At 37.5% G+C, this 17452-nt stretch overlaps 1 protein-coding gene across 1 annotated transcript in view; it reads left to right on the top strand.

Annotated features, from left to right (window-relative positions):
• The window catches only part of PTPRA (protein tyrosine phosphatase receptor type A), a gene marked incomplete in the record, with an annotated part of 4245980 nt that overhangs the window by 4084469 nt on the left and 144059 nt on the right, over window positions 1-17452 (top strand). Inside the window, 1 exon segment of the mRNA XM_044064105.1 lies at window positions 3366-3501. Within this exon segment, the coding sequence (XP_043920040.1) occupies window positions 3366-3501 (136 nt within the window).

Below are 17452 nucleotides of genomic sequence, written 5' to 3'. Positions count from 1 at the left end.
CTCACTGTGGACACTGGAACCCTTTACAGATCTTCTGTCTTGCCCCTTAGGGCAACTCCATCTGGATTTTCACAACTTGAAATTAACTGCATGGTTTCTCTAATTCCGATGATGGCTAGACAATCCAGGCTTTCTACTCCAGTTCAAAGGATTTTGATTTCATCCTATAAGACTTCTACCAGGAAAATTTATAAAAACAAAGAAAAGGCTTTCCATTTGGACCCAACAGCATCACATTGACCTGCTCATGGCGCTCATTTTGGTAGTTTTGGACTTCCTAGCTGGCTTGTTTCATTCTGGGGCCAGTTTTGTTACTGTTAGCAGCCATTTCTAATTTTCATATTGGAGAAAATGCTGGATCCTTAGCTTCTTCTAGGCTTTGCAAAGCTTTTCTCAGAGGTACTTTAATTCTGTGTCCTCTTTCAGAGATCCTACCCTGCCATGGGACCTCATGTTGGCTGTCCAAGCTCTGATCTTACCACCCTTTGAACCAGCTACAGAGGCAGATTTAAAAAATTTGTCCTGGAAAATAGCTTTCTTAGTAGCCATAAGTTCTGCCAAAAAGGTGTCTGAGCTTCAAGCCTCATCTTCCAAATCTCCCTACCTTATTTTTCATAAAGACATTTACTCTACATACTAACCCCCTCTTTCTTACCCAAGGTCGCTTCAGTAAATACCATTAATAAGTCCATCGACCTCCCTGGGTTCTTCCCAAATTTACAGGATAATAGAGAATATATGTTGTACCTCTTAGACATTCATAAACAGTTGGGCTTCTATCTGGATAGAGCAAAATCTTTCAGAAAATCTGACCAGCTGTTTGTGGCTTTCTCAAATTAAAAAAAAAAAAGGAAAGCGGTTGTCAAAGCTACCATAGCTCAATGGCTGCGGGATTGTACATCTTATGTTTATTCATCAACGAATGTTCCTTTACCTAGGCAAGTCAGAGCTCATTCCACAAGAATTCATAGCCACATCTCAGGGTTTTGGTCTAGGGATTCCTTGGAAGACATTTGTGCAGCTGCGTTGTGGGCAAGTTCTCACACCTGTATTTCGCATTGCAAACTTGATATCTCCAAGAATAGGGCTGCTTTTGGCATTGCAGTACTCTGGAATAACCTTCCCTGAGGCCACCCATATCTGTGTAGCTGGGGATTCTGTCCCACAGGTTTGATGAAGACTGAGCAGACAACATCAGATATAGACGTTATGTACTCCCCATAATGTTCCTTCAATGTTGTCTGCTTCAGTCTTCATCAACATTCCCTCCCTCCTTTTCCCTTCCTTGTGTCTGAAGGACCTGATGGATAGTACTAGGAATCTTCGTTCCTGTTTTCAGCTCCTGAGCATCTTTTCAGCTCTCTTGTTATGATATGTTTTTTCTATACTGGGAAAATTGGCAGCAAACTCAATCTGAGATATTTGGGGGAGTGAGGGAATATGGGTAAGGTGGGAGGAGCTCTAGCTTTGAAGCTTCAGCTTGCTAATGGCCAAGTCTGTTCCAAGGTTAGAACCGAGACCCATAGGTTTGATGGACTGAAGCAGACAACACAGATGGAATGCTGTACTGAATACATAACTTTTTTTTTTCTCTGCATCGGCTTTGTTCTTGTCAGAAGAATATGAAGCAGAGCCCCCTGCAGCTTGCTGATTCACACTTTTTTGGCTCAACATTTCTGTTTCCTCCTTAGCCTGTTCTGCATCCAGAAGTGTCTTTAATCTTCTTGGAAAAATATTCTAAAGACAACTGGATGTAGCAACTTGAATTTCATACCTGCCTCTTTCACCCTCTGTTTGCAAGAGTCAGTCTGTTTCTCTTCTGCATGATGTACAGTGAATAGTCATTTTTCCATGAAAACTCTGGTGTCCTCAACTTTTAATACTTTTCTCCACTACAACAATTTTGCCAGGAACAGTTCCTTTTGCTGATAAGATTGCATCTTTACTAATGTAGGCTTTAGGTGTATTTTACATAGCTAGATTTTGAGCATATGTACAATATGTCCTCTCATTTAACACAGTCTGACGTGGGAACAGTTCATTAGCTTATTTGTACTTTCATAAAATTAATGTAGTCTGTTCCTTCCAGTTTCTCTGGCATAGTAGAGAATTTCTTGTTTTCTATTTGTGCTCCATCTTTTAAATCACTTTTTTATAAACAGTTTTTCATGAGAAGCTTCATGTTCAGGCATCCCGCCTTCATTTTATCCTCTGCATTTTTTTTTGTCTCATCTGAAGTGCTGCTTAAAGGTTCTGTATTTTCAAGTCTCTCTTTGTTTAACTTTAAAATAAGTGAGACACATGAGAAATACACATGAGAAATATTGAACACTTCTTTCGTGCATTAGATCTTTCTAAATTACTGGAAGCCATCGATACTAAAACTGGAACTTGAACTGCTTTTTCCTGAACAGCTACAAAGCTCTTCACAGACGGCTTTTTTCTTCTCCTTTTTCGGTTGATTTTTTTCTTACTTTCTTCAAATTTCATCTTTACTGACATCCAGACAGTGTAATTGCCAACTAGTAAGCCAACTAGTAACCGAAGTTTACCTTTGTCCAATTTGATAACCTTTACTGGCTTTTTAAACAATTTGTCAGTTTTCACACTTGCAAAAGAGAATTCTAATTAACCTGCTACTCAATGTGCATCCATTTTGGAAATTTGTATTTACTCACTTATTGAGAAACATTTTCAGTTGCTACCCACTAGTAAACATGTTTTAAAAAGTTCCACTCTGTCTTACTTTGTACGTATTAAATGCCTTACTTTGTACGTATTAAATGCCTTTATTTCCTTTCATTGTGTTTTTAGTTACCAGCCTTAGTATAACAAACTGATTTTATTTTTTTAACAACTACCGTATTTAAAGTTAAGGACCCATGTTTCTAAACTGTTTTGTTTTCTATGTTTAAATGATTTTTTTGTTTTGGCGTTATTTATTAACTTTTTTGGAAAATAATATTACAATGTTGTGTATGTTTACTGCCAACACATTGTTTATAAACTCTTATTTTATTAAGATGCACACAAAAAAGTCTGTTTGCCTACCACGACAATCCTTATCTTTTCCTTGTAGGGAATTTTGTCTTGAAGACCCATTGAGACCATGCATAAGTGTGGGATATGTGGCACCTCCTTGAACTTATCAACATCAGTACATTTCTAGTGTAAGACCTGTGTTTGGTTTATCACAGGCAGGAAGCCACTGCTTATCACTGATCAAGTCATTTCTGAATATTGTATTGCTTCATTAAGAATGAAGTGTTCTTACCAGTATACTGTAATTGTTACATCAGTTTGCAAATTTTGTACTTGAAAGACACCATTCACTGAGAACAACATTTTTGTTTTTGTGTCCACAGTGCTGGAGCAGGAAGGACAGGGACATTCTGTGCCCTGAGTACTGTACTAGAACGTGTTAAAGCAGAGGGGATCTTGGATGTTTTCCAGACAGTAAAGAGTTTACGGTTACAGCGACCACATATGGTCCAAACACTGGTATGTATTCTCTAGAATGCACATTTTTTTCCATAAGTATTTTTTTTGTGGGGGGTGTAGGGAGTGGGAGAGGTGAAGTTTATGCTCACATTTATAAATGTTTATTCATTTTTGTGGTAATGTGCAGATAGAGTATAACTGGGTTGTAGAAAGTATTATTTGAACAGACTACCACCCTTTGCATATAGTTGATTAAAATGATGAGTTTTTTTAAGTCTTTTAAAAGGTGTAATTGTATGATGATAAATGCAAGATAAAAGCAATAAGTAAATCTTTTTCACAAGAATGAAAAACACTTAATTAGAAACATTTACTGTATTTCATACAAAGTGTTCTAATATTATGCTTTCCCATTATCATATTCATTATACTTTGGAGAAAGAATCCATGGCTTTAATTTTCCTCAGTACATCATACAAACAGTTAAGACTGATCAAGTGTTTACAGACGATCCTTTTCCTGAGGTAATGGTTCTTGCCTGCCACATTCCCTTATATGCCAAATATACGGCAAAAAAAAACAAAACTTATGTTGTTCACCCCTAAAAAGAATACTTCTACCAATTCACAAGACTTTAACATTCTCTCATTGAATTCCATAAAGATTGAACACGTGGCTAATGCTAAACTATTGGGGGTTATAATAGACAACAATCTAAAATTTGATCTACAAGTCCAATCCAACATCTCTAAAACCCATAAAAAACTTGGCCTCCTCTACAGGCACCATAAATTCCTCTCCCCTGCTACTAAACAAGCCTTAGCCCTCTCTTACCTGCTTCCTTCTCTAACCTATGGTGCTCCTCTACTAACTAACCTGTAGTCCTCTTTAAAACTGAAATTAGAATCCTGTTACAACAAAATCACCAAATTTGCTTCCAACTGTCGTTATTCTACCCATCACTGTATAGCCTTAAGGCATCTCCACTGGGTCGAATTCCCACATGTCCTGCTACACCTCCAACTACCTACCTCTCATAGACTAATATATAAACCACAAGACTGCCCTGCACTCAGCTCCTTATTTACCCCTTACTCTCCCACTAGGTCATTACGCTTAGAAAATCAAAACTTACTACAAGTCCATAAACCGAACCTTCCAGTTGGTAAACTTCTATACGCCTGGACTATGGCCAGACACTGGAATGATCTCCCCTCCTCTGTACATTCTGAACAACACCCCTTCAAATTCAAAACAGCCCTCCAAAATTATCTTCTTTCTAACTGGATTTGCAACTGCTGTACCTTCTCTAATGCTGTTACCTAACCATCTCTCCATTATTAGCACTCCTTGTATTGCTCTCTTCTTAATTAACTTATGATCTTTGCTACATCTAAAAATCACCTTTTTTGTCATTTTGCTTAATTCTATTACTACATTTTGTAGCTGTAAGCTGTGCCACTTCAGTGATATCGTTGTATAGTAGAAACCCTTGTAAATATTGTAACTACCTTGTGGTAGCCACCTCTGTACTGTAACAGTTTTTCTATGTAAATTGTACCACTTCACTGCCATCATTCATTTTGTAGTAACCCTTGTAAGTATTGTAACTACCTTGTGGTAGCCACCTCTGGATTGTAATTGAATTTTCCCTTATTGTTTTAATCTGTTGGAGCTTTTCTCCCCGGGCCTCCACTGAAAATGGGCTCTTGTCAGCCCAGTGGACCTTCCCGGTAAACAAATGTCATAAATAAATAAATATGCATTGTTCTAATGTGATAGAGGCTGTTTGCCATGGAGACTTTCTGCAGATGGTGTGTTTGGACCGATGCAAGACTTGCACCTCTCCCTAGATTTTCAAGGGGAAGCAAATGCTAAGCTGGCACCACCAGAACTGCAGAGCTTTCCAGGGGCATACCCTGTTTTAGGTTATTTTTGCTTTAAAGTGAAAGTGATTTGCTGTTTGATTTTGATCAGAAAGTTTGGACCCATTTACATGTGAATCTAATTTGGTGTTTGGTATCCTTTGTGCGTCTTCATTGCAGGGTTTAAATACTAAGCATTTAAGGTTCATCTTTTGGCTGTTTCAGCCTTTTATGATACGGGTCCTGGGCAAGATATCGGTACAGTTCGATATTTTCAAAACAAAACAGAGCTAGTACATAAAGCTAAACATTCACTTTTTCTGGCTGCACTGCCTAAGACCCTTGTGCTGTGTACAGTCTAGTGGAAGTCATTAGTTGGCTAAAATGGATGATTATGTGACAACCGTTATGGCCTGTCAGTCTGTCTGAAACAGATTTATTCATTTTCTTTAGTCAGATATTCATTAAACTGTCAATGTTATCATGTCTCCATATATTGAGGGTATAGTGTTCAGCAGTCTCAAATGCTCTTTTAAGGTATAAGGAAATTGCTCCTGTAAGTAGATTATTGTCCACTTTAGAATATATTTGATCTGCAAGTGCATGTAGAATTGTTAGGGGGCAGTACTGTTGGGATAAATGTCATGTTGATTGCCATTAACAATGTGATATTTTTTAATGCATTCCAGGGTCTGTCGTAGTTATTTTTTTCTAAAATCTTATTGAGGAAACAAAACTTTCCAATAAGGTAGTAATCAGTGGAGTCCATAGGATGTGAACTCTTGGGAAGTATTATTATTAAAGCATGTTTAAAGCTGTATGGGAATGATAGAAATAAGACGGAGTTTAAATATATAGGTGAGCGGTTTGCAAAGTTTCTGCCTATACGTATAATTTTTAGGATGGATGTTGTGAATGTCAGGATTATAACTGCATTCTGTCTTATCCAGCAGTTCTTCAGTCTTTATCGCCTGATAACCTAGAAATTGAAAAGTGGTTAGTCAGGTAGTCTCCCTGGAGTATTGGGGTTTTCATAATGTATTACAGTGTGGGGTGCTATAATGATACTGTTTTTTATGCCTCTCAATATAGACTGTGGTAATGTGGGTTTTGTTGTACTTTTGGGAAGTACATATTTGCTACTGATTTCAGCAGTTCTAGAATTGCTTCATTTGGCCTAGGTAGTTGGGTTGTTGCTGTCAAAGGTATTTAGTATTGATCTTATTAGTGTATAGTCTTATCTTCTGAGTTGAAGGCAGGCGTTATGATTTGCATTGTTGTTAGGGTCAACGTTTCATTTATGCCATGCTTGAACTCGCACATTAATTAGATCAGTTATATAAATAGGAAGTCATAGATTTGACTTCCCCCTTTATTCTTAGGTTTTTCCAAGGGTTACAGATTGTCTTGTACAGGGGAAATTATATTACCCAGTGTAGATAAGGCTGACATTATATCAGTGCTTTTATATATTATGCTCAAGTATATTTGTAGTAGCTGTGATAGAAATGTTTCTTTTTAGCATCGGTGATGATCCTTGAGAAGGTAAAACCTAGGTGAAAAGCTCACTGCTTTTAGTAACCAACTGGGCTGTGGTTGCTCACCGAGTTAGGGAAAGCTTATTGAAAGAAGCTTATCTGGAAAGTGTGTTAGGAATGCATCCAATGTAAAGCTGAAGTTTCTTTGTTCTAATGCCTTTTTAGACTGTCTGTAAGAGGACTAATGAAGATGCTAAATGAGCAAGTCATCCTCTGTGTTTTCCTCTCCTTTGCAATTAGGGTTGCCTTCTATAATTAGATTGTTGTGTCTAGTGTATTGAGCTATTGTGGTGAGTATTGTTTGAATATGAGTAAGTGTGGAGGAGAGAGGTATGTATATGACTGCAGTCAACGTTTTGGTATTACCTTGGAGATGAATTTGGGCCAGTTGTCCAATTGGACAGTTAACTTTGGAGACAGTTTGCATTATTATTGCTTAGCAGCATCATACCACCTCCCTACCTGGTGCCTTGTTTATTGGCAGCAAAGGTGGTATATTCTTGCCATATTGGTCTAGGAAGCAGCTAGTCATTTTTAAGCCACAATTGTGTATTACCCGTTACAGTGTGGGTTATGTGATTTTTCTTAGTTCCAAACAGAGGTCACTTGTTGGTAATACTACAAACATTCACATGTGCTGTTACCTGCTTGTGGAAGAAAAAGTGCAGATATCACTTTAGTAGCCTTTTATCAGTGAAGATGTTTGGTAATAGAAGGGAAGAGCGAGTAGGTAGTGGGGAACTTAGGGGAGGGACACGCTCAGTAACAGTGGGCCACTGCATCAGCATATCAGTTCTAAGTATTCCAGAGATCTGTAGAGTTGTAGCAGTAAAAGGAGAAGTTGAAAGGTAACCTTTATAAGAGGCAAGCAGTAAGACAGCAAGTAAAGTCATGTGACTATTCATGTTTATCTGGAAGCAGTGGAGTAGTAGGAGGTGAAGGATGTAAAGTTAAAGTTTTGGCAGGTGGGAGACAGAAACTGACTGTGGTGATAAAAGTATAGTGGAAAAATGGTAACTTTGGTTATGGAGTGAAAGGATTAATAGATAAGAGGCTGATAATTGACAGAATGCAGATACCGAATGAAATGAGGGAGGCTGGTACCAACAGTGGTGGGGATATCTTACTACAAAGAAAGTGATGCAGGGCAGAAGGAATGATGCAAACTTGAGGAACTCTACAGTTCAAAAAGATTTCTGATCTTCTCAGAGAGAAAGGGGGTTGGTCTTCTGAAGTGCCTTCTCCAGAAGAGTCAGTTTTCCTTGAGGTTTTTAGTTCTGGCCCATCTACTTTTTCGGTAGATCCCCCCTCCCCCTTACCGATGAAGTGGTAGACCTGAGCTTATTCCCAGGAAACCAGACAAATTTCTGATTGTACACAGTAAACAGGCAAAGCTGCCACCAACTAAGAATAAAATATGAGGAACAGTAAACACCTACAGAAATGGCTCGTACACGAGAGAGTAAAATACAATCCTTTATTCCACAGTAGTGCAGTTAAGCGCTTTCAACTGGAAAAGCCCAGTCTTCTTCAGAACCACTTAAAAAATACACACAACCTGGTATATATAGTCAAAGTGAGTCAGTCAATGTAAAAGTCCGCCAAAACTCTTAAAGGTGTACATCTCACTAATAAACTGATTCAAAGTCACAAAATAGAATATGTGTATATAATATTTATAAACCATCATATATAAACACTAAGCAATAATATATTATAAGGATAAAAAATATATAAAAAATGTATGTATATGTACCTACTTAAATAACTCAAAAAAGTTGGTACGTGACAGTTATATAAGTAATCAGTATATAAAATTATTATAAATATCTAAAATGAAGCATTTCACAATAACAATTAAGCTACGATATTTTGTAACAAATATATTACAAAGGAAAAGGTCCAAGTTCACTAACAATAACAATGCGATACAGTTCTGTCCTATATGTAATAAAAAATGGAAAAATATAATATTAATGTAAATAGACCAAAACTTACTGGGAAAGTACCAAAAAAGGTTTAATACTAATAAATTCATTCAGTCCAGGGGGTCTTGTGACATCTAATATAATCTGCCACCTGCTCTCCAATGCAGCTAACTGCATCTTCCAATTACCCCCAAATAATGAACTCTTTATTTGGTCTATAATGGCAAAACGAAATTGATGCTCTCCCCCATGATCATTAATATGTCTATATAGAGCATTTTTAGTATCTCTTTTCTGAATACGATAATAATGTTCATAGATACGTTTTTTTAAAAATCTTTCAGTTTTGCCAATATAGTACGCAGGGCAGGATATACAAGAGGCCAAATAGATCACCTGACTAGTGTTACAATTCCCTGTTCTGGTCTTGATACAAGTGTGATTAATGTCTTCAAGTCGAATGTATCTAGCCTCATTGATATGGCTACACTGTTTACATCTTCCACATTTCCTAGTACCTTTGTATATATCTAATTTAACAATGTTGTTACTAGCCTTCTCCAAAATTCTTTTAAGATTTGTACCTGTCTTGTATACAAATTTGGGTAGGGGTCCCACAATTTGGTCCAAATTGGAGGCTGTAATAATATCCCAGTGTTGGCACAGGATGTCCTGGATGAAATTAGTATATGGGGTGTATGTCAATATGCATGCTCGACCAAACAATCTATGTTCATTACCTTCACCTTTCAAACTAGCTACATAATTACCCAATAATGGTGGGTATTTTTTTCCCCATTCCTTCTGTACATAACATATAACATCCAGGAGCATATTTGCCGGATATCCACGATTAAGAAATAAATTTTTAATGACGTCGAGTTCTAACCTCATAACAGATTCAGTCGATGACATCCTGGCCGCACAAATACACTGCCCCTTAACTATATTTTTGAAAATGTGTGGTGGATGGTTACTGGAAAAATATAAATAATCATTGGAAAAAGTTGGCTTCCGGTAGATCTTAGAAGTGAAGCCATTATAATCAAGTCCAACCAAAACATCCAAGTAGGGAATGTTTAGGACACTGGTGTTGTAAGTGAATTTTAAGAATTGGGAGGAATTATTAAGAAATGACATAAATTCTTGCAGTCTCTCTGTAGATGCCTGCCATAAGATAAAAATATCGTCCAAATATCTTGCATAAAATTTTATGTCAGTGTAGAAATTACTTTTGAATAATACTTCTTCCTCCCATTCCAACATCACAAGGTTTGCAAAAATGGGAGCGCAAGATGCTCCCATAGCAACCCCCTTGATTTGTCTAAAAAATTCTCCTTGAAATACAATGTAATTGTGCTCCAGCACCAATCCCATCATGTCACATAACAAGGAGACCTTGTCCCAACTTAATCCTGAATACTTCCTCAAGCTATTGGAAAAATATTCCAGACCATCGTCTTTAGGTATACTTGAGAATATAGTACCAACTGTGGTACCTATCAATGTGGCCATTGCAACCAGTGCAAATACATTTCTAACACTTAAGAGATTTTCCTAGAATCGAGAGACATAAATATTTACAGTACAGGAGTACATAACTGCAAATCACAAGGAGTGGTATATTTGGCCCTATGTTCCAGCTGTTATTCATTCTACGTCGGAAAAACAGAAAGAGCTCTAAAAAGAAGAATTTATGAACACCTATATGAAATTCTAAAAGAGAAAGAAACTAATGCATTATTTAAACACACCAAAATTTGCAAGAATTTTGAATTCTCTTTCTTCGTATTGGAACAGGTGCACAAAGATTTGAGAGGAGGCCCTTGGGAAGAATGGCTTGAATATAAGGAACTATGGTGGCAAATCCTTTTAGAAGCCACCAAACAGCCTGGGTTAAATGAATGTATATCCCTGGTCCCTGTACTAAAATTAAGGGCAGGCAAAATATAAAACACAGATGTCATTACCTCAATACAACAGTAGATGGTGCTACAATACATTATACAGTCCACAACCAAAAACAATTATAAGGATTTCAGCTATTAAACACAACAGGTTTTAACACAGACTATATGCCTGATTATCAAGTTATTTATTATATGGTCAACATATTTACATATTTTAATACTACAACTCTTGGAATGGAAAAAAGTTTTTATTTCATTTTATTTTAACATTTCATGTTTTTAACTTCTAATGAGTCCCACCTCAGCTATTGGTCTAACCAAAATGCAAAGTTTCTTAGTGGCTATTGGATTTTTAATCTCATTATATAAATGATTAATTGAACTATACCCACTTATCTGATGAAGTCTCACTTTGTAGTGGACGAAAACGCTGTTTTGTTTTGGAAAGCGTTAATTTTACCTGGTTCAGTCGATTTGGATTTATTGTTGCTGATTTTCACCAATAAAGTGCGGTTTCTCTAGGAGCGCTCTCTCCTCTCTTTATTTACTAGTGTTTTTTCCGCAACTTGGCACCCATCAGAGCTTCCTAGTTTCGGTGCCTTGTCATGGAGAGCAGCACTTCCTCCTGCAACCGCGATGAAGTGGGACAGTCGAGAAAACTTGTTGGTCAGCTCACCGAGCTGATAGAACTTTTGACCCCTTTATGCAGTTCGCTACTTAGCAGGCAAACTACCGACGCAAGAAGCTACCCGGAAGGGACCGAAAGGTTAGGAGGTGTGAAACAAAAAAGAAAAAGGCATAACCGGGAATCCAGCTACTCGTCGGCTGAAGAGGCAGAACCGAACGGTGGCACCTTCAATCCTGCTATCACACCAGCTATACTAGGTTCCGGAATCGTACCGGACAGGAATACACGCTCAGGGGTTAACAACAACGCTAGTGTTCCTTATTTGAACACGCCAGGCAATAATGCCAAAGGTACTGTCTCCACTTCTACCAAACATCTTAATGTGACAGATTGGTTAAAATGCCCTCATTCTTTTAACTTTTTATCCCAAGATAATGAGACACCTCAGGATGGTGACTCTTATGATCTTAAACTGGACAAATTGTCTAAACTTATGTATAAGTACAAGACTTTAAGCATAGAGAATTGTTACTTAACAGAGTGTATCAAACGTAAGATTGTACCTAAAGGGCTCAGGGTATGGAAATACCCCAATAATGTTGAAGCAGGTACAGACTTTCACAAAGAGTTGATTAATGTTTTTAACCATTGTGGGCTTGAAATCTTGGGACTTATTATTAAAGAAAATAACAGATTGTCAAAAGTTTTGGAGGAAGAAATTTTATGTGTAGACAATCTTATTAAACAAGACCTGCTTTTGACATTAAACAAGAAAAGACAAATATCACAACATCAGTTCTGATACTGACACTAAATGTAAAATACTGGAACAGAGGAAAATAAATAAACTTAAAAGGGACATTGAGGATTATCAACATCATGTCAGTTATCCCCCACCCCCCTCAAAAAACCATGAACACAACACTAGAACAAAACTGAGCTCTGTAAGAGTAAATAACTATTCACCAGGCAATTGGGGAGATGATTTAGGTAGGGATAACTATGACACCAATTTCCCACCCCTAATGCATGAGGATTTACCATATTATCAAAATAGAAACCGACAAGACTTTCAGAATTTTCGGAGAGGGGGAGGGAGAAGGGGGAGAGGGAGATATTAAACATCACTACCCACACCCCTAGCCCATCTATTGCCCCCACACTAGACCATTCAGTTTACGTTGCTACGGACGAAGATGATGAGATTTTAATTACAGGGACAACTCATTCTTTCAAGAATTTTTCAATTTACAATTACAGTAACATCACTATCAATAAAGGTCACTTTGACATACTTAGTAAAGGGTTCAAATTTATTCCCAGTACTCGAGGTGACTTGGTACAAACCATTATAGATACCAAACTATTTCTCAGAAAGGTTAATTTACAAGCCATTCTTCCCCCCTCTGAACACCTACAGTCAGGCCTCACTAGGCGTAGCATTTACAATCCGCCCCTCCACCCACAAATCAAGAATCTGGACATTGTACTTGAACAAGAAATCAGAAAGGAGTTCAAAACATCTAATACACCCAAAAACCTTACAGGAAAAGAATTGGAAACTTTGAACGACCTAAGAAACAACACACAAATCAGAGTCATGAAGCCAGACAAAGGAGGGGGAGCTGTTATCATGGATAATATCATTTACGAAAGTAAAATGAATAGTATTCTCATGGAAGACAGTAAGTACAGAAGTGTATCCATCAATGAGGTGAATGTGGCCTACCAAAGAATTGATAGGATTTTGGAAAACATGATAATGGAGGGAACAATAGACAATAAGTTACATAAATTTCTGCATGTACCTAAACCGAAGATTCCAATCATTTTTGGTATACCTAAGGTACACAAAAATGTCTATGACCCCCCACTTAGACCTATTGTGTCAGCGGACAATTCCAAAACACTTCCCATGGCCAAATTTGTAGATGCCAAGACCAAACATATTTGCAACAACAATGAATTTATCCTTAAAGATTCATGGGACCTCCTTAGGAGCATTACTAAGGATCTTTGGACAGAGAACCTCATATTTGTAACAATTGATGTGGTTGACCTCTTCACATGTATTCCTCATCAAGAAGGGATGAGTCTATTTGAAGAAATGGTCTTTCTGGACAAGACACTAACACATGAAGAGAAGGTAGCCATAGTAGAACTTACAGACACAGTACTGAAATACAATTTTATTACATTCAATGGTGAGTTTTACCAACAGCTTAAGGGAGTTGCTATGGGTGCAGCCTGCGCACCTACCTATGCCAACATAGTCTTGGCTGGATGGGAATCCCATTTCATCATTGATTCAGAATACCAAAGATACTGGTCTTTATATAGACGCTACCTTGATGACATTGCAATTTTTTGGACAGGAGGCCTTGACAAACTAAATGAATTCCTCGACTATATCAACCATACTACAGATTTTTTGAGGTTCACACATTCCATATCAACAGACAGGTTGCAATACCTGGACATTGAAGTATATAAGAACGACAACAACAATGATTTGGAAACCAAGATCTTTAGGAAGAGCACTTTCTGCAATTCGTTCTTACATTTTGACAGTGCACATCCCCCACATTGCAAAAGGAACATTGTCAAAGGACAGTTTGTCAGAGGAAGTCGGATGACCAGCACAGACAATGATTTTCTTTTTGAATGCAATACCTTAGAAGGCATGTTTGGAGCAAGAGGATACCCTTCTGGCTTCATTCAGGATATAAGAACAGAGGTTGAAAAAAATAGATCAACTAAATTTAGACCTATTAAAGGCTGTAAGATTAATACTATCAGTACCACTTCCAATACTAATACCTTGGACATTCAGTCTGCGATCAATAATTATAATAAAGAAGAAGCATCTGAATACCAATCAGCCTTAGTTCTTGAATTCAACCTCTTTAATTCCAAAATTAAAAGAATATTCCAAACAGAATGGAACAAATTCATCTCTTTTTCGGACATTAAAAATATAAAAACAAAGACTCCGAAAACAGTCTACAAGAATGCATACAGCATTAAAAAGCTATTAGAGAACAACAAAACCAACTACAACAACCATAAGACAAAAGTAAGAAACACCAACTATGGTACCTATCAATGTGGCCATTGCAACCAGTGCAAATACATTTCTAACACTCAAGAGATTTTCCTAGAATCGAGAGACATAAATATTTACAGTACAGGAGTACATAACTGCAAATCACAAGGAGTGGTATATTTGGCCCTATGTTCCAGCTGTTATTCATTCTACGTCGGAAAAACAGAAAGAGCTCTAAAAAGAAGAATTTATGAACACCTATATGAAATTCTAAAGGAGAAAGAAACTAATGCATTATTTAAACACACCAAAATTTGCAAGAATTTTGAATTCTCTTTCTTCGTGTTGGAACAGGTGCACAAAGATTTGAGAGGAGGCCCTTGGGAAGAATGGCTTGAATATAAGGAACTATGGTGGCAAATCCTTTTAGAAGCCACCAAACAGCCTGGGTTAAATGAATGTATATCCCTGGTCCCTGTACTAAAATTAAGGGCAGGCAAAATATAAAACACAGATGTCATTACCTCAATACAACAGTAGATGGTGCTACAATACATTATACAGTCCACAACCAAAAACAATTATAAGGATTTCAGCTATTAAACACAACAGGTTTTAACACAGACTATATGCCTGATTATCAAGTTATTTATTATATGGTCAACATATTTACATATTTTAATACTACAACTCTTGGAATGGAAAAAAGTTTTTATTTCATTTTATTTTAACATTTCATGTTTTTAACTTCTAATGAGTCCCACCTCAGCTATTGGTCTAACCAAAATGCAAAGTTTCTTAGTGGCTATTGGATTTTTAATCTCATTATATAAATGATTAATTGAACTATACCCACTTATCTGATGAAGTCTCACTTTGTAGTGGACGAAAACGCTGTTTTGTTTTGGAAAGCGTTAATTTTACCTGGTTCAGTCGATTTGGATTTATTGTTGCTGATTTTCACCAATAAAGTGCGGTTTCTCTAGGAGCGCTCTCTCATATACTTGAGAATAGATCCACTACATCTATAGTTAAGAGGGTAAGATCAGTTTTCCAGTTATCCTTGGTTAACTTCCCCAAAAAACTCCAAGAATCTTTCATAATATGTGGGATGGCCCCATAGATGTGCTTGAGCTGATGGTCTATCCATCTGCCCACATTAAATATTTTGGACTTAGACCCAGAAATAATGGGTCTAAAGGGAGGTTTGTCTAAAGATTTGTGTATCTTTGGAATCCCAACAATTTTGGCCAACACCGGATAGTCATTTTTCAGAAACATATAGGTCTCATTAGTGATCCTATTGTCTATTAAGTATTCTTCAATAGCCAGATCAATACGTCGGTGTCCTATATTGATCTGATTTATAGAGATACATTCATAAGTATCAGTCTGATGTAATATATCATATATACTAGAGTTGTAGACATCAGTCTGGAATATAACTATCCCTCCGCCTTTGTCAGGTTTCAAAATACGAACCTCCTTATTATGTATCACTTTGTTTAGACAATCTCTCTCTAGCTGTGTTCGGTTAGTCTGTGGGTCATAATATAAGTTGTGTCTGTTCCTTATGTCCCTATGTAGCCTATAAATATCCTTACACACTAGTTTCTCAAAACTGGATATGCTAGGATGAAATTTCTGATTGTTCCCAAAGACCTTCCTCATTGGAGCAAGTAGCCTATGATAGATTCCATGGTATTGGCATCTACAACTAAGAAGGAACTTGCAGAAGAAAGATCATTTGTCTATCCACCAAGCAGGGAATCTTGTGTGTTGGGCAGATTTGGGATGTGTTTAAGCTTCATTGCTTTTTCCGTGAGAATGCTTTATTACTTGGTACACATTTCAAGAGAGATTTGACCAAGGAAATTGCCCAATATCTGCCAGTGACCTTGTCCACAAAGCAAAGTGTATTGATTCACAGTTGGCTACCCTACAGCTCACATCCAGTGACTCTACAGTGGATATAAAAAGTGTGCACACCCCTGTTAAAATGCCAGGTTTTTGTGATATAGAAGAATGACACCGCAATAAATCATTTCAAAACTTTTCCACCTTTAATGTGACCTATAACCTGTACAATTCAATTGAAAAACAAATCTGTTAGGGGAAAAAAATATAAAAAATAAAAAACGTACAATAATCTGGTTGCATAAATGTACACCTTTAAACTAATACTTTGAAGCACCTTTTGCTTTACTTACAGAATTCAGTCTTCTTGGGTACACACCTGCCATCAATTAAAGAGACTCTAATTAACCCCAAATAAAATTCAGCTGTCTTAGTACGATTTTCCTGACATTTACTCAGTTGCTGGCTCCAGCAAAAGCCATGGTTCTCAGAGCTTTCAAAGCATCAAAAGGGTTCTCATTGCTGAAAATTATCATTCAGGAGAAGGGTACAAAAAATATTCATAGCATTGGATACACCATGAAGGTAGTCATCAAAAAGTGGAGAAAATATGGGACAATAGTGATGTTGCAAAGAACTGGACGATGTTCTTCATGTTTCCCTGTTGCAGTCATCACATTTGGGTTATCCCTGCCAGTGTAGCCCTCGGCCAGCCCGAATACCAGAGACTTAGTATTTCTGCATCCATTGCTGTCGCTTGAGGACTGACGTCAGGTCGTCAGTAGTATAAAGTAAGACAGCTGATGCCATTACATCAGTCTTTCTTGCCGTGGAGCCCGAAGCAGAAGCAGCTCAAGTTCTGATATGGCTTCGGTAAGCCATCCGACCACAGATCTTCTGAAAAAATGTAAAGATAGAGGCAGACTGCACAGGTCTACACCTACCAACGACACTTCTATTAAGCTAGTCGTCAACTTGAAGACTGACGTCAGGTCGTCAGTAGTATAAAGTAAGACAGCTGATGCCATTACATCAGTCTTTCTTGCCGTGGAGCCCCGAAGCAGAAGCAGCTCAAATTCCGATATGGCTTCGGTAAGCCATTTGACAGCAGATCTTCCGAAAAAACGTAAAGATAGAGACAGACTGCACAGGTCCACACATACCGACAACGCTTCCATTAAGCTAGTTGTCACTTCTCCGGTCCTCAATGAGGCACTTTTGCAGACCCTGATGCCCGCT

This window comes from Protopterus annectens, chromosome 2.part2 (assembly GCF_019279795.1).
Source record: "Protopterus annectens isolate FY-2018-M chromosome 2.part2, PAN1.0, whole genome shotgun sequence".
NCBI classification, from domain to species: domain Eukaryota; kingdom Metazoa; phylum Chordata; order Ceratodontiformes; family Protopteridae; genus Protopterus; species Protopterus annectens.
This window is presented reverse-complemented; position numbering and strand designations above follow the sequence as displayed.